This window comes from Botrytis porri (genome assembly GCF_014898465.1).
Source record: "Botrytis porri strain MUCL 3234 chromosome Unknown BPOR_013, whole genome shotgun sequence".
Lineage (NCBI taxonomy): Eukaryota > Fungi > Ascomycota > Leotiomycetes > Helotiales > Sclerotiniaceae > Botrytis > Botrytis porri.
The window spans coordinates 1,112,897-1,133,600 of NW_024066087.1; the positions used below are offsets into that span (position 1 = coordinate 1,112,897).

General features: G+C 41.4%; 5 protein-coding genes across 5 annotated transcripts; 2 read left to right on the forward strand and 3 right to left on the reverse strand.

Moving 5' to 3' along the window:
• Positions 1–328: 328 nt before the first annotated feature.
• EAF01_009243 (uncharacterized protein) lies at positions 329–565 on the reverse strand (the record flags this gene model as incomplete). Its single annotated transcript, XM_038917499.1, has 1 exon — positions 329–565. One exon carries the CDS (start codon positions 563–565, stop codon positions 329–331), a length of 237 nt encoding a protein of 78 aa, XP_038767104.1.
• A 1,347-nt stretch (positions 566–1,912) lies between these two features.
• EAF01_009244 (uncharacterized protein) lies at positions 1,913–4,911 on the forward strand. The gene is made up of 3 exons (XM_038917500.1): positions 1,913–2,428; positions 2,482–3,291; positions 3,360–4,911. The coding sequence occupies exons 1-3, from the start codon at positions 2,355–2,357 to the stop codon at positions 4,081–4,083; spliced, it is 1,608 nt and encodes a 535-aa protein (XP_038767105.1). The 5' UTR covers positions 1,913–2,354; the 3' UTR covers positions 4,084–4,911.
• Positions 4,912–9,709: 4,798 nt separating this feature from the next.
• Positions 9,710–11,423, reverse strand: EAF01_009245 (uncharacterized protein; the record flags this gene model as incomplete). Its single annotated transcript, XM_038917501.1, has 3 exons — positions 9,710–9,889; positions 10,048–11,262; positions 11,343–11,423. 3 exons carry the CDS (start codon positions 11,421–11,423, stop codon positions 9,710–9,712), a joined length of 1,476 nt encoding a protein of 491 aa, XP_038767106.1.
• An 867-nt stretch (positions 11,424–12,290) lies between these two features.
• On the reverse strand, positions 12,291–13,358 carry EAF01_009246 (uncharacterized protein; the record flags this gene model as incomplete). Its single annotated transcript, XM_038917502.1, has 1 exon — positions 12,291–13,358. The coding sequence occupies one exon, from the start codon at positions 13,356–13,358 to the stop codon at positions 12,291–12,293; it is 1,068 nt and encodes a 355-aa protein (XP_038767107.1).
• Positions 13,359–17,879: 4,521 nt separating this feature from the next.
• EAF01_009247 (uncharacterized protein) lies at positions 17,880–19,077 on the forward strand (the record flags this gene model as incomplete). Its single annotated transcript, XM_038917503.1, has 2 exons — positions 17,880–18,983; positions 19,057–19,077. 2 exons carry the CDS (start codon positions 17,880–17,882, stop codon positions 19,075–19,077), a joined length of 1,125 nt encoding a protein of 374 aa, XP_038767108.1.
• Between the last annotated feature and the right edge of the window lie 1,627 nt (positions 19,078–20,704).

Below are 20,704 nucleotides of genomic sequence, written 5' to 3' on the forward strand. Positions count from 1 at the left end.
CAGAGTGAATCTATTTCATCATGTAACATAACTGGGTGTTTAATGGAGAATTGGAAGGTGTTTCGATCAAGTAGTGGTATCAAAGCCTAGATCTTTTGCCTCCTTGAAACCCGTTTGGAACATACAATGTACGCACAACTATTTCAGAAAAGATATCTGTTCTTGAACTACGATAAGGGGACTTTCTATGGCCTTATGACTTTGAGAGCCCTAGGAATTATGTAGAGCAATCAGATAGCTGTATCAGGTCCAGCCCTAAATGTGTTTGACTTGGAAACTATTTGAAGATGGAAATGGCAGTCAAGGCTGCGGTAATCGTGAATAACAGTCACTCGAGCGCACCAAAGGCCGTTGCCACAATGAGAATCTTACATGGGGTTTTCCCGGTCGAATATGTGTCAGTTGAAACCTGAACAGCTACAGCAATGAAACTAGCGAGCCATGAAAGAACAGCCACAGTTTCGAGGGCAACATGAACGTAGCCGATCGACACACTATCCAGGAATCTGATTCTAGCAATAGTGTAGAAGATGACAGTGAGAACCGTCCAGCCAGCGCAGATCATCAGAAAGTCCCATGAATTAGAAACCCCCGTAGTAATTGTAGAAGCTACCGAGGTGGGAAGTGCTCGTAGATAGTGTGGTCGCGAAACACATGAATAGCTGGGCGACGTGGTTAGACTCAACGGTGCATCTACAGACTAAGATACATGGTTTCGACGCCCCGTGGCTGTCAGTTCCCATGACTATGGTTGGCGAAGATAAACCGCAGTACTACAGAACATGTTCGAGCATTCTGTTCGCCAAATTCACGGTCATGATATGTGGCAGTCTATGGTCGAATAGATCGCGGTCAAGGGCACAGACGAATACATTGCATTGCGGCTGTCAAACGAGTCAATGAAACGTCCACCTGCACCCCACGTTGCGAACGTATCCATCATTCTACATGTGGCTTGACGATATTGCCATTAGCCTTTTGGATGGAGAATTAAAGGCTTATTTGGTGTAAAATCTGGCAGAACTTGTCTGAACGATGGTAAGCTGGGCAGGTGTTACGTGTTCCAGAACAGCAGAGAAAATGTGGATATTGCAAGCCTTGATGGAATCATGGATACCAGTGACTGGATCCATCTTGCTCACGAGTTTTTCCAATTGCGCAAGAATTCTGAAGGTGGCTGCCTCTGCTGCAGTGTCTACTTCGTACTTCGTACTTTGCATCGGACATCCTTTGGTAGATTGGTACCGGTAGATCGGTAGACGGGTTCCGTGGCGTGCGTGGCCTTTCGCAACATTGGCCGTTCATAGCAAGGATTACATTTTAAGCTCATCGTGAATCAGGGTTGCCATGAAGAGCGGAATTGTGTAATTGTGTAATTTAATAATTCGATAGATTATTCACCATATGCATTGTATTTCCATTGAATGCTTTTACTTCTATTTCGGGGCGTTTTACTTCATTTGCAGGGGAGCCCATTGGCTCTAAAAGCTGCAGTCCTTGCTAGTGTACCGCCAATTCTGCGAAAGAAGCCTCCATGCGGTAAATCGATAGAGCTGGTCAATGTCATAGATAGACTCGAGAGAGTATGAATTATTGAGTTCGAGATTGAGTTTGGGATTGTGAGTTTTGAACATGCCTGTGCACCTTTGCTTACTCATCCGCCTGTGAAGTCACGTTGATGGATTATGATTCGTCGGTTCGTATCAGCTTACGGCGGCATGTTATGCCGGCTTCGTTAGCCAGCATCAGCTTTTGTGGGCAGAATGATTCTATTGGCGGCAATGTAAAAGCGGTGTAGCACCAACTTATCACATTTTACCTCCGTAGATACTAGAAGGCTGGAAAGTGGCTCCTCGCTCGGTAGAGATGCTCGAAGCCTCGAGAAACTCTTGTGTTTCCCTTCCAGTTCAGCAGTCAATCCATCAATATTATCTTTACACTCAAACTCATCCCCGTTAATTTCCCTTCATCTTCCCTATAGACACATTTTAATCTTCTTGCCAATGAAAGATGTCAAGTCTACTCCAAACAAAGTACCTTTTGCATAGAGGCAGGTGATCACTCATTTAAAAGCTTCTAAGGGTTTTAACGTTTTTAACGTTTTTAAAGTTTTTAAAGTTATTAAAGTTATTTGATAAAACAGCCTTAGTGGATTATGCACGGACCAGGCTGGGATTTCGTCTTCTGGGCGACACTTCCTTGTGCCTTCGTGCCGGCAGATGTAGCCCAAACAACCTGGCAGACTACAAGTTGCTGCGCCGAATTTTGACTATGAAATATAGAGAAGAGCTTCGAAGTCGGCCGGCAGGTTGACGACTTACTGCTGTTCGAATGAAATCATTTAAATCGGCGAGATGGCGAGAGATCAGATTCAGCAACGCAAGCGACGATCTGCCCCAAAGGTTAAAACAGGATGCGGGACTTGCAAGTAAGATCAGATTGCCCTCTCGTAGATGGGACATCAACTCACACAGCTTTCAGAACCAGGAGAATCAAGTGCGACGAGGCCAAACCGAGCTGTATGCGGTGTTCAACGACCGGACGAAAGTGCGATGGTTATAGTAGCGACATTGTGATATCCAACCAAACTTTCAAGGACTGTGTAACCCTCATTCAACGAATCTCCATCCATATACCCGGGACTGCGGAGGAAAAAAGAGGCTTCGAATTTTTTCTTCGCAATACAGCAGCGGAACTATCTGGATACTTTGATACCTCATTTTGGGGAAATCTTATACTGGCTGCTTCTACTCAAAAGCCTGCTTTACGACACGCCGTGATAGCACTAGGAGCCTTGCATGAAGACTTCTCACGGAAGAGGTTGCACTCCGTCCCATCGGGGGAGGATCAAAATGCCCAATTGGCACTGAATCAGTACTCGAAAGCCATGGGTGCACTGCGGAGGTCTCTATCACACGGGAAGGAAGAACCGCTCATGGCGCTCATGTCCTGCATACTCTTTGTATGCTTTGATAGCCTACGAGGCCACTATGAATCAGCAATGGTCCATCTTCAAAGTGGGCTTGTGATTCTGCGGGATATAAGGAAGTCATCTCCAGGGAATCAAATCATTGAGGAGAAAATTGCTCCTATTTTCAGGAGATTATCGATACAGTCTTTCATTTACGTTGAGACGAAAAGTAGGCATGATAGGACAACCTTTGTTGAAAAGTTAACAGACGTCGACGGGAGAGATGTTGTAAGTTATGAAAAATTTAAAAATCTAGAAGACGCGCGGAATGGTTTAGATCAGGTCACGGATGGTTTATTTAGGGCACATTATATGCTGGAGTAAGTAAATGATAAAACTTCCAAACTAATTTCATTTACCAAACACATGCTAACTTGAAGACATACAGTCGCCGCCTACCTATTATTTTACAATCCACAGAAAGCCTCGCAGATTTCGACAAATACACATCCCAGTTATCTCATTGGAACCTTGCATTTGAACAATTCATGTCATCCAGAGGCAAGGATCTCACCAGCAGGGAAGTGCAAGGTGCCGCACTCCTGAAAATACATCACACGACGTTGAAAATTATGGCTGGAATGTGTCCTGACATCAGTGATTTGACAGTTGTGGTTGGATTGTTGGACTCGGATAGGTTCTTGAAATATTTGGACGACTTTCAAATCATTATCGACTTGTCAAAGTCGCTAATTGCAGCTGCGGAACAGGATGCGATGAATGGAAGGCCGTCGCTTACGTTCAGTAGCGATTTTGGCTTTATAGGGCCGCTTTATTACGTCTGTAGCCACTGTCCTGACATGTCTATTCGAGAAACGGCAATGGAGCTATTGTTAAGATGTCCGCGACGAGAAGGGATGTGGAATAGTACACTGGTTGCTCAAATGATCCAACAATTCTGGGAACTGGGAGCAAGACACAAAGAATCGCAAAGGATGGGTTTAGAATTAAGTGAACTTGGATTCCCAGTACCTTTCACCAACCGAGTGTCCGTTCACTTTGCATTTTTCGGACGACCAACAGAAGTAGACACAACTGACCTCTCCCAATCTACTTCTCCAGTCCCTTCTCCTTCTGAGCCAGCGAAATTTCTACCATTCTGGGAATTTTGACCGAATCTAACGATGCATGAGAATACCACACGTCAAGGAATAGAAGCGGACGCCCTAACTTTGCTGGAGGAAGCAATTGTACAGTAATATGATCTGCACGTACACGCAACCGATCTAAAACGTCGATTTGAATGGCATGCGCTGTTACTTGGTTGATTACGTCTATATTAGCCTACCGTGGTGTTAGTCTTGTGAAGAAAATCAGTGGAAGATAATGGCGCGAAATAACAATCAATGTACCACTGAGCACGTGTTTTACATGTAACTTAATGGTTCGAAAAACATGTTAAACATTGCGCGCTCAGCCACATTTGGGATAAAGTCAAATACAATGTTTCTCCGAGTGCGCAGGATAAGGACAAAGGCCATTGAGCGCGATTACGCGACGGAGGAAAGCTAGAGCGGTAGTCGGCGGCACAAACGAAACGATCAACAGTATTATTGGCGACTGTGATTATCTCACTGCATATTGATTTACTGATGTTAACTAGCTTTAGAATATTGACCTACTGATCTAAATTTTGTAGATTTGCGAGAGAAATTTAAGATACTAGAACCTTGGGTTTACTTCTTGCCCCAGTACTTACTACACTCTAAAGTCAGCTAGGTAGATTCTTCATTATGTCTGTTTTTTTTTTTCTCTAGTTTTTTTTTTCATCCTCGCAAGCGAATTGGTTCAATGGGCGCTATCTGGGCAAGGACGGGATAGCTTTACTGTGATATAGATCTTTAAGCATGGATTCTTTAGGCGCGGCATACAATATGGTAGATCAGTTTTGTAGATATAAATTTTATTTGGAATATAAAATCTTGATAGTTTCCGCCTCTTGAGTAGACGAATATTTTATTTTAGTGAGCTTCAATGATCCTTGATATCTGTAGGTAGTTTATGAAGACTCTCTTATCGAAGCGAGACTGGTCTGTTCGATGTGGCTCTTTGGTTTTCTTATGTTGTTATCTATCGATTTATCTTGTGTAGGAGTTTGAAGTTGTCTATGGAGAGGAAAGTCGTGAGTGAGAGGGTTGAGGCCATGATGAAAATTCTAAGCAGCATATATGTACTTAAAACCATGATTAAGTGATTCATTTTTGAGATATTTCAAGTCGATTTCACTGCTTACAGATGCGAGGTTGCAAACTTAGGTGCTGGGCGAGATATTATGGTTGTTTGCAATTCTGTCGATTATTGTTTTTATATTAATTCGGTTTCGATGAAGACTTCAACCTTGATAACTGACGGTTTCTTTTTCACTTCTGCATGTCCCTCTTCACTGTCATGAGCTTCTAGATGAAACCAAATCTAAAATTTGAATTGGGAAATATGTTTTCCGGACTACCTTAATATTCAAATCTCGAAGTTCTATTATACGCGAATTTATGTCAACTCTCTTTCACGATGACTAGGCATTGACGCTAATATTTGCTACTCTGTAATTTGGTGTTATTCCCCCTTTCTGATTCAGGATGAAACCCTTCCGAGGTAGGACCAAGCAGCTATATTATCTCAATAGTTAGTACACTCCATGTGACTCGAACTTTCTCGTACCAAGTCGAGCTTGGTATCAAATTCACTTTGGAGACTTTGGTTTCACATTATTGTTTTCCCTCATGCATTCACTGTACTCAGTTGGTATGATACTGATTTATTTGTGAATCCTTGCAATATCTTCCGGTACCCTTGGATCGACACAATCTGGATGGAATAGACTTGTAGTCTATCATCATATATCAATTCCCATCTGCAAATTCCGCCGCACCGCCTTTCCACATGGCATTTCCCATATGTGTGGCCATATTGCCCTCCTAGCCCCCCGTTCATTTCTCACATCCTTGCGATGAAATGATTCGCAAGTGCGTTGTATGCCCGTGCTAGTAGCTCTGTTCTTCCATGCGCCTAAGGATATGATAGCCCGTGATTATCATATCCTCCTGCTAGTCCCAGCAGCTTCCACCCCTTCCCCCCTACGAACAACTTTGCAGATAGGGGTTCCTCACATCCCGAGCGAAATGCGTAGGAGCATTTGCACAAAGCTCACGAGACCCCAGAGGCCGAAGATAGCCGCGGCAAGGGATAAGAAGACTAGGGTGCCTTCGACGGTGTTTGTGTAGATGGTTCTTGATGTTCTAGTCATCGAGATCATCTTGACTAGTTTTTTGGTTTGTATTTTGATGGTTGGGAGTCGTGGATTTGTATCCGAAAGTCTTGGATGTAGTTTTGTGTGAGCAGTGAGAAGGATCTGTACTCTGGTTTGGGTTGTTGGTTGGTAGATTTGTTATCTGAGAATCCGATTTGGAGTTTGTTTGAGTTCTCGAGTTTGGACTGTTGAAGAAGAAGAGAGAGAAGATGAATTGAATGAGTTGGAGAGGTTGGGATTTTTAGATCCTTACAAGGGGGAGATGTAAGAGGGTTCGGTCTACTCAATATGTTTACGGCGATGTGTATCTTAGGCAGTAGCCGTATGAATATACTTGGTGCGAAATATTGTATCATTGTTTACCTATTTATACGGTTTTGTAAGTTAATGTTCTATTCATTGAATTTTATTTATTCGTATGTAAGAGAATGTTTCTAGGCTTTAGGGCTCGTATTTTTAGGGCTTGAAGTCTGATAGAATGAACTAGGAGCCTAGGTTTTTACCCTGAATTATCATGTGACGTCACTTGGTTATATGACCGTATGCAAACTTGCGAGAGGAAGATTCACTTACTATGAGTTATTATCTCATGTTCAATTACTTTAGCACCGTTTTCTAGCCAAGCGAGGATGAGTTGAAGACCGTATTCGCTTAAATAAGTAAAGAGTTTTATAAAGGATGTAGCCGTATGATGGATATCGTGAGTTAAGAAACAAGATGTTAAGCGCATTCATATACAATGTATACAAAAGTGTGATATTTACTTTCGAATAAGAGGGACTACCACTCTGATTATACTATAGACAGATAATGTGAATTTATACGGCTCTCAGCTTGAAAGTCATAACTTTTGAAGAGAGAGAAGTTCAGAGTTCCTGCTCCTCGAAGTTTGAGAATATAGATTCTTGCATTGTTCTCATAGTATTTCCTATTCTCGTGTTATGTGATGGGATGGGATAGATGAAATTCTTTAGGATGATGAGAATCAAGATCTGATTTGATTTTAGTCTTTTGAATGTGATGGGAATTCGGAATATTTAGAGATGAAAGAGGTATTAATGAATTAGTAAATTATCAAAGAAAAATGGAAATAGACATTATGACGTTGGATGTTCAATACGAATATCGTATAATCCAGAATTTGTAGTTAGCGCTAACAATATTATGCCAAACCCCTAAACAGAAGGATAAGAAAGCAAATCGCTAAGATGGATATCCATCTCCTATTTTTGTTTTCTTCAGTTTCGTTTATTAAGGTGGTTCAATTTCGAATCAGGGGTTTCGAGTCTCGTGGTGTATGTAGCTAGTAACTCACACTCTCCACCATGACTGAAGCCAAGTATATTGAGGGGAATGCCGCAAAGAAAGTTCCTACTGTCATGATATTAGTGGAAAGTAGAGTAGAAGTATGATAGTTTCGCGGTACAACTATTTTTGTAGCATGAATGCATGCACATACATACATGTATTCGAAAAGATAGCTCATGGGCAGCTCTGCCTTATCATCTAGGGAAATATGTGCTTTAAATCGCAAGAAAAACCCTGCAACGAATAGCAGTGATCAGATGTTATCTGTTTCCAGCGAAATAGCAAAATAGTAACTCGCCAATACCATAGCAACTATATGCCACAAAAACGACAAAAATCGTCTCTCATTACGAACCACACTCTGATTAGTCTGTTAGCACTTATGAAGCTGCCGGCATTTGATTACTTATCTGAAGATGATTGGATTCTAACATATTTATTGGCTTTTTATTCTGTTTGAGCTCGATAGATAGATCGAAGAGAATGGAGATGGAGATACTTGTGCTGATTGCATTAATTTTACTGTTTCTTTTTCTTTGTTTCGATTTTGTTTGTCTAGCTAGGCTATCTAGGTAGAGAGAGAGAGAGAGAGAGAGAGAGAGAGAGAGATGTATTCCCACGAGATATATATATATATATGTATATATATCCTTTTCTTTTCTTCTCTTCTCAACAAATCAATCCATATACCAAAACTTATCTAAAGGATTAGTTTTCTCAACTATCACCCTATCTATCTATCTATCTATCTATCTATTGACTTTTCATCTGGAATGATATAATTCCTAATCATTTATAAGTGTCTAGGTAGGTGCATCGTGTGATCACTAACAGGACATTCATTGTATTATCTAGCGTCCTTTATATAACTAGTCTCCCACAACTTACTAGCAACAATCAAGAATGATTATAAATATCATAGACATGACTAAAGGACCTTCCCTACATTTATCAAGCAGGTTCATCAATACCGTGTCTTTCAACCCTAACTTGCGCTAAAGGGGAGATTGACAGCTAGCGAGATTGACAGCTAGCGAGGAATTTGATATTGATATCGATGATATTGTTGCAATTTGCTAGTATAGGGATTCGGAGAAGCACAAGTTTGTATGAAACTAATTAAATGTTGTAATAGAAATACAATTTGTAGACTTGCTTGTAGATTTGCTTTCGGAGGTGAAGTAATTAGAACTCAGAAATAGATCAACGTAATCTTATAAGTGTGTATTAATACGCAAATCCCTTATCGTATATCAAAACCAGTATACATTAGAACTATTCGGAAAATTCAAAGTTCAATGACTACTTATGGAAATGAAAAATTAGAAACTAGAAAGGTATTACTCTATTCTACTTAAGTCTCAAGATGATCATAATAATAAACATAATAATAATAAACATAATAATAACATCACCTCTCGAATCGAAATAAAAGAAGCGAATCGAACTAAACTATTTAACGAATAATATATAACATTGTAATTACTCATTATGTATATTTTAATTCAAGGCTAACTTGAATTAAGTGATTGTTATTACATAAGAAATAAAGAGATCCTTTAAGAATTTCTTCTTTCTTTAACTTTCTTATTTTAGTTGTTTGATCTTTATTGATTTCCTCTAGTATGTGATCGTAACAAACTAAAAGCGAAAAGAATAATCTACTCAACTCCCCCCTCCCTTCCCCTTCCCTATACAAAGAAAAAAGGTAATGATAAAAAGAGGAAACATTCACTCAATCAATCAATCCATCACCCCAAGCATACATCAACCTCAACCTCAACGAAAAATAGGTCTAAGGAATCATTCTTATACTACATTATACATTCTGATACTAATTTACTTGTCATAGCATTCAGCTACAAAGTCACAAAATAGATGAAAAAACAAATATAAACAAATAAATAATAAGAGTCGATTTACCCCTCCCCCTCCCCTCTAAAATCTAAAAAAACAACTCTAATGAAAACAAGAATGAAAATAAAAAGGAAAAACACCATTGCACTAGACATTATTACTCTTTCCCCTTGCACATTCTTCTTCCCTCACCTGCATCCTCATTCATACCTCTCTTCTCTATAACACTACTTCACACTTTCTTATTATATGTCGTTTTATTTTCCCCTTCCCCTTCCATTACTCCTTCCCTCCTCTCCTCCCCTCCCTCCCACATTACCCCCTCATCACCCCCTCAAACTCGGATCCCCACACTCCAAATCAAACCACACATTCGGCACACTCGGAATAATGCTATCCAAGCTCTGGGCCACGCTTCCCCCAAAAAGATCACATCTAGGTGCGCCGGTGCCGGGTTCTGGATAGAAGGAGTAGGATACGCAACCTTTGTCTATGCCGTAGACGCCCTGTTGGGGTTAGTTAATTTCTCAACAAGATGTTGAAAGAAGAATCAGGTCAAGTAAAGGAAAGTAGAGAGAGGGGTAGTGGAAATGGGGGGAGGGATTATTCAAGATGGAAGAACCCAAACAAATGAGCGTAAGAGAAGCCCCCCCAAAAAACTCACATCACAAAATTCCCAACACCCCTGTAAGGTAACAGCAACCCCCGCTTTATCCTCTACAAACTCGGCCAAGAAATAATCTCCAACCGGTAAACCATGGAGTCCACAATGTACAGCTGCGGGATTGGGGGTTCCGCTGGCTTGGATAGTGGTGACGGTAGTAGTAAAAGCGATGGTGGTGCTGGGGTGAAGATCGGTGGTGCCGGTTGAGATGGGGAGGGCGGGGATGGAGAAGGTGGAGGAGGAGGGGAGGGTTGAGGAGCTGGAGATGGGAGTGGACAGGGAGGAGGAGGAGGAGGAAGAATAAGCAATAGTAGTCGTAGAAAAAAGAAGCGTAGTCGAAGTAGATTCCCGAGTTGAAATCTCCGGAGTCGATGTCGCGGATATCGATGACAACGAAGATAATACCCACGATGATGAATTACCCGATACAGAAGGTCCTGCACTTACACTAGACCAACCTGTGGTCGTTGCTGTTCCCGTTTCCACCGCAGAAGTTACACTCGCATTCCCCCTACTCGTCGTCCAAACTCTACTCGAGGTCTCCGCTGGAGTCACCGTCCAGATCCCAGTTGAATTTCCCCCTGTGACTGGGACTCCTGATGGTGAGCCCGAAGGAGAGCCCGAAGGTAACGGTGTAGTGGTCCAAGGAGTCGATACGGGAGTAGATGGCAGAGGAGTAATCGTCCAAGTTCCGCTCTCGATAACCGTAATCCATGCTGTACTCGTGCAGCTCTCAGTTACGGTAATGATGCTAGTGGGGAGTGCGGAGCAGAGAGTGAGAGATGTGTTGTCGATGATGAGGGTTGCTGAAAGGGTAGATGATGGTGAGGTTAATGTTGATATTCCGATCACAACAGGAGTAGCCGAAAGAATCGAATCTGTAACTGTAGAAATAATCGAGATAGTAGTCTCGAGACTTCCACCTCCACCTCCGGAAATCAAACCATTTGTTGCCGAAGAACGAGCAATAGACGAGCTCGATACGAATGTCGAAAAAGAAGTACCAGAAACCGTCGTACTAGTTCTCGTTTCTTCAGCCACTAGATGCGGATGTGTAAATGGTAAGAGTGATCGAATCGAAGTATTCGAATCATCATCATCATCATCATCGTCATCGTCGTCGTCATTATCATCATCGCCACCCCACGAACCATGGCCACCCTTGCCAGAATCCGTACTCCACGGCCAACCCCATCGTTTTTCTTGAATTTGTTCCTGAGGATTATTTAGTACGTGCATATACCTCACTTGAAAGGGGAGGGGGAGAACAGGATCAAGAAAACGAATTAACGTACACTTTTCTCGCTCGGTTGAGGAACCGCCGAAACGACATTCGACAAAACGGCGATCGCGCCGACAACAGTAAGGAGCTGCATTGTTTATCGAGTGACCTCAAGATGTAAAAACACCGACCAGCTAACAAGCCAATAAGTAGAACCTTTAGTGAATATGAGAAAGTATAAAGAAGTACCAATCAAGTGATGAATATCACCAAAAAGAGAGTGAAGAAACGAATGAACGATCTGAGATCAAGGGAAAAGACTGTATGTTCTTATGCGAGCTACTCTCTAACTTTCCATTTTCTGAAAGGATATCCATCGCATCTTATAAATATATGGAGAAACACTTCTTTTCTCCCAACAAAACTACTCCTTGGTAGATTTACCATAGTAATCTCCTCGAGGCGAGGGACAAAATCAACTTATAAGAAAGGGGGTTCCAAGTGCAAGGGAGCACAAATACCCACCGAACCAAGGCAAGGAAAAGAAAGCAACAAATAATTCACATACACTTCACAAATTCAATTTCATCCCGCCCTTTCGTAGTAGCTAATCGATTATCATTCAACCTAATCATCCATGCCACTTTCGTTATTCCTATTTACAGTTTGGGAAAAATCAAATAACCTCTGCAATGCTACCATACCCACCCCTCAATAACTCCGATGATAATGCTCCTTGGGAAATAAACCCATTCCCTCAAAAATGCTGAAGGGGTATCGTACAATAATTTATGAGCAAGGGAAAGTACTGATTGACATTCAGTATTCCAATTTTTGCTAGATATGCCGATCTAGACAATTCGACTGTGGAGTACAGCAGGGACGAATCGGAATTTTGTACTGAAGCCGTGTAATTTGAACAGCGCATCCCATAAACAACTGACTTCTTCTGTTCATAATCTTCTCATGAAATAAAACTTTCATGGCCATTCGTCATCGTGGTATCGTAGTTCGAACAATCTCAATCCTCCCAAATAGTATCTAGATTCAAATCACCTCGTCTTTCAGCACCACAAACACTCCAACGTTTTCTCTTGTCTCGTGTACCAAATCCTCCCAAAACTCTGTTACGACCTCCGGAAGTGTCTAATCCTCTAGATTTAGCATCTTCACCTTCATACCCATCCGCCGCATCTGCAGCAGCTTTCAACTGAGCAATTCTTTCTGCTTCCAAGGCAGCTTCTTCTGCATCTGGTGTATCAGGTATTGTTTCCAAACTAGATATACTTGGGCTACGAGATCGAGTCGAGGTAGGTGTGGAAGGAACGGATGAAGATGCATATGAACCAGAATAATACAATGAACTGGTGGGATTGGTGGATGTGAGGTAAGATTCGCCAAATTTCATGGTGTTGTATGATGGAGATGAAGTCGATGAGGTCGAAGAGGATGGTGTCGTAGGCGCTGTGCCACTGTAGAAAGGACTTGTTGGTGCAATCTGTCGTAAAGGGGAGGCTGGTCTTCGTACTCGTGTATAACTACCATTAGAAGGTATACCTAAAATTGGTGAGGCACTTCGATCTGCCATCTTTGAAGTATCCTCCTCTATCGCTGATTGACCATCTTCACTAATATTGATCAAAGCACGATTCGGAAAGCCTGGGAATACTTCATCTGCTGGTTTTCTGGGTACGCGAACTCTAGCTGGTGAACTCAAAGGACTCGCCGGCCTTTGAGGAGACATAAGTAAATGACCAGCCCCATTTACGCCGGGAAGTGATTGTGCGCGCGACATTGGAGGAGCAAGAGCACTGCCGTTTGATCTTGATCTAAAATGACCTCTAGCATATGGTGAGGTATTTCGAGGACGAAAGGGGATTAAAGGAGTCACAGGAGATGACCATCCTGGGGAACGAGGTGTTTGAGGTATTGGATCTGTAGTTCGACGAAGATTCGGAGGTCTGCTAGATTGTTCTCGATCCTTTATTGGAGTTTGACTATCGTAGAGAGCGGATTCTTGTAATCGTAATCTTGGTACTGGCGATGCTCTGAATTCCTCGAGGGAGCGGAGTTCAGGCACGGGTTCCATGATTATATGCGACCTGTGTGAGGACCCAATAACGGCATGGAACGGCGGGCGGTATTGGTGAATATGCGATAAAGAAGTACAGGAAGGTGATATCGCGGGTGATTTCTTATTTGCTGCAATCGATAAGGAAAAAATAACAAAATTCTATTTTTTTTTTTTGGATAATCTGATGTCTTGACGTGTCTGTCTTCCTTGAGAGGTTAATATCTTTTTTTTCCAAGTTGAATTGGAAATCGATATTGTTTGGTGAAGGGGGGGGTTTTATGTTGTTGTGTTGTGTTGGGTTGGGTTGGGATGGGATGGGATGGGATGGGTTGTATTGTAATGTATTGTATTGTATTGTATTTGTACTGTAATGTTTTTTGGGGAAGTTTCGCGATACCAGCGCAAAGAGGAATGAAGAATGGGGAGAGGGAGAGAGAGAGAGAGAGAGAGAGAGAAGGATGATAAGAAAGGGCGTAAGTAGGGTAGAAGGAGGTGTCTATTTTTCGTATTCTTCCCCTTTCCTATATAAGAAATCAAGTCTCTCTGGTTATCAAATAAAAAGAAGTAGAAGTGTAGAATTATCCATCGAATAATAAAGAAGCGAAAATGAAGCCGGCCACAATTGATTGATGTGATAGCATATGATATGGTTGGTTCATGTATACATTGCTCATGCGGATGTCATCATATTCATATTCATGTTCATGTTCATATTCATAGATCAATGATGTTCATGCTCATGCTCATGCTCAATGTTTACTACCTTATAAAGCTGGGAAAGATTTGTTTCTTATCTACCTCTTTTGAGGAGGCCGGTAGATGGAGTGGATGGGGGAGGGGGAAAAAGATGCAGGAAAGAGCTTCTTCCACTTCGGAGCTTTATCAATTTAGAGGGTCCTTTTCCTAGGTTCGTGAGTAGATCAATAAACTAATAACTAATAACACTCAAGGTACCAATAATGGATGGAATGGAAAAGTATCGGTGAAGGAAAAACATTGGGAAACATCCCCAGGATATCCATCCATCCAAGCAGTTTATGATATTTTGCTTTGATATCGAATGAGAAACGTGGAGGGATGAAACTACGGGAATGTTTGTTATTACTTGATACTTGGTTGATACCATGACTATGACTATGCTTATGACTATGAAATACTAGTCACCCTTCTCTTTTTCGTAGTTTATGATCTAAATCACAAAGTCTTCTAGATTCAAGAGTCTAGAAGAAAAGATTCATGGTCATAATAAAAGTTACTTAACCACGCACGCACTCACGTACTTGGTTGAAGACGAACAATTTCTGCACAGTATCGTTGATGGTGGCGGTCACTCCGAGAGAAAGGAGTGTGTCTAGATTTACTCCATACTCCATACTCCATACTACTCGCTACCATTCCCATCTTTCTCTCTTCACTGCCTCAATATTATCAAGGAGTACCTGGTTTTTGGGTAGATGGATATGCATCTATTCGCACATACACTGCTTACATACATGTGTCTACCGTGTACATACACAACATACACAGCATGCAGAGGACAAACCACATAAAGGATCCAATCACTATATCACTAGGCAGAAAACAAATGCAATGAATATACATTCCTAGCTACATACCTACCCACTCCACAAAACCTACATACAAAAAGTCATTCAGTTACTGTATTGGAGCATCTCTCCAGGACGGACCTAGGTATATCATCACCAACCCATGAGAAACCACAGCGTCTAACAAATTAAAACCACCAATCGAATCTGCACATCTCCCCCAAAACCATGCACCCCATCTTTAAAATGCATCAACATAAGATAATGAAATGGAATGGCGTTACCTAGGGCGTGATTGCTTTGCTCTGATTTCGTATTCTTTGGACACTCTGAGACTCGATCATGCAGCCTGCGAGACTTATTGCTGTGTACCTGAACTGTAATATATAGTTCTATGTAGGAGTAAAGTATGTATAGAGAGTACTGACCTCGGTTGTAACAATAAGTTGTTATTTCTACCTACTGGGTACTCCTTATTACTTACCCTGCTCCGTCCTCTATTCTCTGCTGTCCTCTGTCCTCTACAATATTACAAAATATAACAAATACCCATAATACTTACCAGCTTCTCTCCTATATAAAATACCCGTCATCCATCCTATCTTTCTCTCTCTCCCTTTCCCTCTCTCTCCCACCCATTCATCCCTTCAGCTTGGTTCCCTCCAATCACTCCCACCGTGTCACAGATCATGCGTATTCGAATCTTCTCCCGTTCCAAACTTCCTTCCATCACCTAGCATAATGTTTCACTTCAACCTTTCCAGCCCCTCCATAAACAAAACAACCGTTATGGCGGCGTCCGCAATGTGTGCAATCAATTCGTTCATGTACGATGTAGCTGCCACGCGGCATCATGCAGCATGATCTACAGTTGGACAAGCCAAACGAAAGCACACAAAATTGTGCAAGCGTAGCTAAACCGAAAACTTGAACCTGAACCGGAGCATGTAATTTGATTTTTGATATTTGAAGTTTATTAGGGTTTGTAATAGGCTGGGAATGGTTCCTTGTACCTTTTTTGTGGTGGTAGGCTGGACTCTGGAGGGAGATAGATACATCGCTGTATTGTTGTTCCATTGTATTTCTTCAGGTTCTGTGTACGGAGTCCGGACTGGTACTGACTCGTGTTTACATGACCAAGTATCATTGCAGTTCTCTACCCAATACCACAGTATGAATTTTGATAGATAGCATGGAAATGTGAGGATTTTCCTATGGATTGTCCCACGTTTTTTGATAATTCCCTAGGTATGGAAAATGGTATCACGGATATCGATCGGATAATGTTGAGTCATTGGTTTGGGATGAAGCTATCATATTATATCTGGATTGTATGAGATGGGATGGAATATTAGAGATACATCTCCTTCTTTGTATGGTACTTTAATTCCTAGGTAGGTAGGTACTGATGGAATTCCTCGAAATCGAGGTGGTGAAGTGTTCATTACCAGTGAGATTCAAAGATATCTCGCCTAGAGATAGATCATAGAGTGAGGCAGAGATGCCAGAACCCTCCTATCTTTGGATTTGATGAAGATATCACCAAAGCATCCAGTCACAGCACTTTTTTAAGATGTGTACATAAACATACATTTGCCACCAGCGTAACAGTCGACAACAATAAAAATACTGATGATTATGTTACCGACAATAATAAAAATATTGTCAAAAATAGCCATCAATAGAACCATATCCGCGGATGATCCCACATCCCTTAACAAATCATTCAATTGCAAGAAGATTATTCATCTATACTCCCCGGTAACCAAATCTACAATGGTAACCAATCCCAAGCATGTATGTATCCGAAGATGAGGAATTATAAGATGAGGCGAGCTTGGAAATTTTAATCATTCCATGGTAGGTAGTATTTCCTTGAATGAAAAGGGGTCACACGTACCAATGAAGGGAGGCACGGGTAAAAGCAGAACATGAAACGGCCTTGGGATTTGGAAAACATCATAGGTCGATTTGTTCATACAGTTGATACTTGTGAAGAGTGCTAGAAATGTCTTGAGTCTTCAGTCAAAACTCAATCATGAGGTTGTATGTAGACTTTGTCTACTGTCACTTATTTACTGGTCTTGAGTGGAAATATAGAAATAGGCGAAGTACTGTCTGTGTTTATTGTACTTGTAGTTTAATAACGTGGAGAAAATACGAGAAGAATGGAATACTTAGATGCTGACTGACGGTATTGTAGATATATTGGTATAAATTAAGATACTTTGTTATAAGTTAGTTATATAACATACAACATGTATACACACTTCTTGATTGTTTATCGACTATTATCGAGTACCCCTATTCACCTTGTTTGAAATCACAACACCAACACCAACATCAATTCCAACTTTCGACTGTGCTTCTCGAATGATGATGGTGATAAGAATAGATATTATGATGGATGGATGTACTTATAACTTATACTAGACACCTATCTCGGTCACAATAAGCCTGAGCCACCAGAATCCCCAAATTGTACCTTAACTTTAAATTCCCATATCAATCACCTACCGGTCCTCCATAGCTATATCAAACATATCGTGTCCAGATCATTATGTGATCCTCTTAAATTCAACTTCAACCAATCACATCATCACAATTCATCAAGAGGTAAAAGTAAGAGAGTGCCATCAACACTTTTGATGAAAGATCGACTTAATTCACTTAAACTTAACTTTACACTCATTTTTTCCATCTCCATACCCATTGATATTCTAGAGGTCCTTTAGAAAAAAAAAGGTAGCTCCTCCCATTGACAATCGATCAATTCCATCAATCCTTTGGGGTGCAAAAGAGATTGTTGGCTTAATTTAAATCGGTATCTAATCCAATCTGCGACACGAGCCGAAATACATACATAACCAGCTACGACATCAAACCTCTTGTGACCGACACCCCAGAACTCCAGACTCGACAAATGCGCTCGTAGGATCTTCACAAAACTATCGATCGAGGACAACCTTTCGAACAGTACAACGGCGCCATGGGCCCAGTCCGCTCTTTACGGCGTACAAACCCACTCACCTTGATTGTGGGTGTGGTCTTATGTATCATCATATTCGTATTTCTCTTCTCCCCATCCAACGCCGACGCCGCAGCTTCGCAATTACGAAGAGCCAGCGCCGCATCCAATCCCCTCTCACCACCTACCTCTCCCTTTCGCAAACAAAATGAAGCTACAAAGAGCGGGAAACGCATACCACCACCCGTGGTTCATTACCACATGAACAATGTTACCAGTACTGCCGATCCTTTGGGCAACCGGGAGATGATTCTCATCTTGACACCTCTGGCACGATTCTATCAGGAGTATTGGGATAACTTATTGAAGCTTTCGTATCCGCATGAACTTATTACTCTCGCGTTTATCATCCCACGAAACAAGGAAGGAAATGCCGCTACAGCAGCATTGCAGGAACAGGTTACAAAGACTCAGAAGTCGGGACCGGAAAAGAATCGTTTCGCCAGTATCATTATCGAACGACAAGATTTCGATCCTCCCATCGCATCCCAATCCGAAATCGAGAGACACAAGATGGAGAATCAAAAGGCACGAAGAGCCGCCATGTCCAGAGCGAGAAACTCTCTTCTGTTTACCACTCTTGGACCCTCCGTATCTTGGGTGCTATGGTTAGATTCCGATGTTATTGAGACTCCTCCCACCTTGATCCAAGATTTGGCTTCGCACGATAAAGCTATCATTGTGCCAAACTGTTTCCAGAGATACTACGATACTAAAGATAAACGCATGTCGGAACGCGCATACGATTTTAATAGCTGGCAGGATAGTGATGTGGCCCGAAAGCTTGGGGAATCCATGGGTCCGGATGATATTTTATTGGAAGGTTATGCGGATATGGCGACGTATAGAACATTGATGGCATATCTTGCCAGTGACACTGGCGATTCCAAGGAGGTGATTCCGCTCGATGGGGTAGGAGGAACGGCTTTGATGGTTAAGGCAGAGGTTCATCGTGATGGGGCTATGTTCCCTCCGTTTGCATTCTATCATTTGATTGAAACAGAGGGATTTGCTAAGATGGCAAAGAGATTGGGCTGGGAGGCTTTTGGTTTGCCTAATTATAAGGTATGTTATGCTGTACTTTTTCTTTGTTTCACATTTTTTTTCATCATCGTTTACTAACACACGCGAATCATAGGTCTACCATTTCAACGAGTGAGAGATGTCCGGCACATCACAATTTCCCACTCATATACCTTCTCACTAGATATTTGAAACGGGGAAAAGATGATATAATATTTTGGATGGATGGATGGATGGATGGATGGACAACAAGTTGTAGATGAGATAGGAAATTCTATCAGGAACAGCATAGTCATGAGGAGGGAGGGAATTAAATGGTTGGTAGGTCTTATAATCATACTATACCATACCTACATTGTGTATTAAAGCGTAGGGTACTGGAAAAATAAATAGGATCGGGCGTTTGCTGTTTTTTTTTTTGAGACGCTAGTGAATGAGAATCTCAATTGTATTTTTTGGTTGAATTGTGTATGCGTCTGTCGGTCTCTTTGAGAAGTCAGCGGAAATGTGAATCTTTTGTGGTACCGGTTCCTTTCTGGATTGTATGTATGTGTGTAGGGGAGGCGAGGTGAGTTCTGAATACGCGAATGAATGAACGAAGGATTGAATAAATGAATGAATAAGTAAAAGAAGAAACACGAGTTGTGTCTCTTTCTTCTTCTACATAATTCGAATTGGTATATGGGGCTTTTGGTGAGTTTGGATACCTAGTATATAGATACAATTCTTATATCTCTCAACCCATCCATCGACTGGTAATGTGTATTGTATACCTATGTAGGTAGATAGGTATTGTATAGGAATGGAATAGAATAGGAATAGAATAGGAGTCGGGAGGGAGGGAGAGGGGGGGAGAAGGAAGAAGGGAGGCGAGTTTGTTCTGGATGATTGTGGATAATTTGGTATCTAGAGGCTAGGATTGGGGCGGGAGGTGGATTGTGTGGGTTCGGGTAGTAGGAGTAGTGTGAATATTAGTGTAGGTACGAGTACATTTGTGGATATAGTTTGGGTATGTTTTTGGGTATGTGTTTGGTGTATAAGTTGGGGTTAGGTAGATAGGATTCGATGAGGAGTTGGTGTAATATAAAGAGGTGTACTCGTTTATATAAGTAGGTATCTAGGTAGGTAGGCAAGCAGGTATTGTTTTGAGGATTCAGTTGAGCAGGGTGGGGTTGGGATGGGATGGGATAGAAGATGGGACGAATAGATTGGGTGGGAATAAGATGATATATGAGAGAAGAGTTGACATCATTATTACTGTTATTATATCAAGTATCTCCCCTGCCTCTTTCTCTTCTCCTCTCTCCTCATCCCTCCCTCTATCAATCCTAATATATTCATATTTACTGCTTATAACCCATTATGCCTCTCAAGTATTCAAGTACAATCAATTACTTATCTTCTCCCTTCCCTCCTCATATCTTCTCCTCTCATCTCTGTGTCCCTACTCTTCCCCTATTAATCCTAATACATATACTCGCTTGTAACCCGTAGCACTTTTCAAATGTATTTATTTATTTCCTTCCTCTTTTCTCTTCTTTTCTCCTTTCTCTTCCCTATTCTTCCTTTGTTGATCATAATATACTCGCTTATAATCTATAAAATTCTCACATATATTTATTCATTTTCTTTCTACTTTCCTCATCTCCTCATCTTCTTACCTTTTCCTCTCTCTTCTTCTTCTATCAATCCTAATATATATACTTACTTACAACCTATTATACTTCTCAAACATATCTATATATTTTCTCCCTCTTCCCCCC

Bases quoted from the DNA above. Each gene is read 5' to 3' on its own strand.
- EAF01_009244 (XM_038917500.1), top strand. From the start codon at position 2,355: ATGGCGAGAGATCAGATTCAGCAACGCAAGCGACGATCTGCCCCAAAG. The intron at 2,429-2,481 runs GTAAGATCAGAT...CACAGCTTTCAG, and splicing joins ACAGGATGCGGGACTTGCAA to AACCAGGAGAATCAAGTGCG. The intron at 3,292-3,359 runs GTAAGTAAATGA...GAAGACATACAG, and splicing joins AGGGCACATTATATGCTGGA to TCGCCGCCTACCTATTATTT.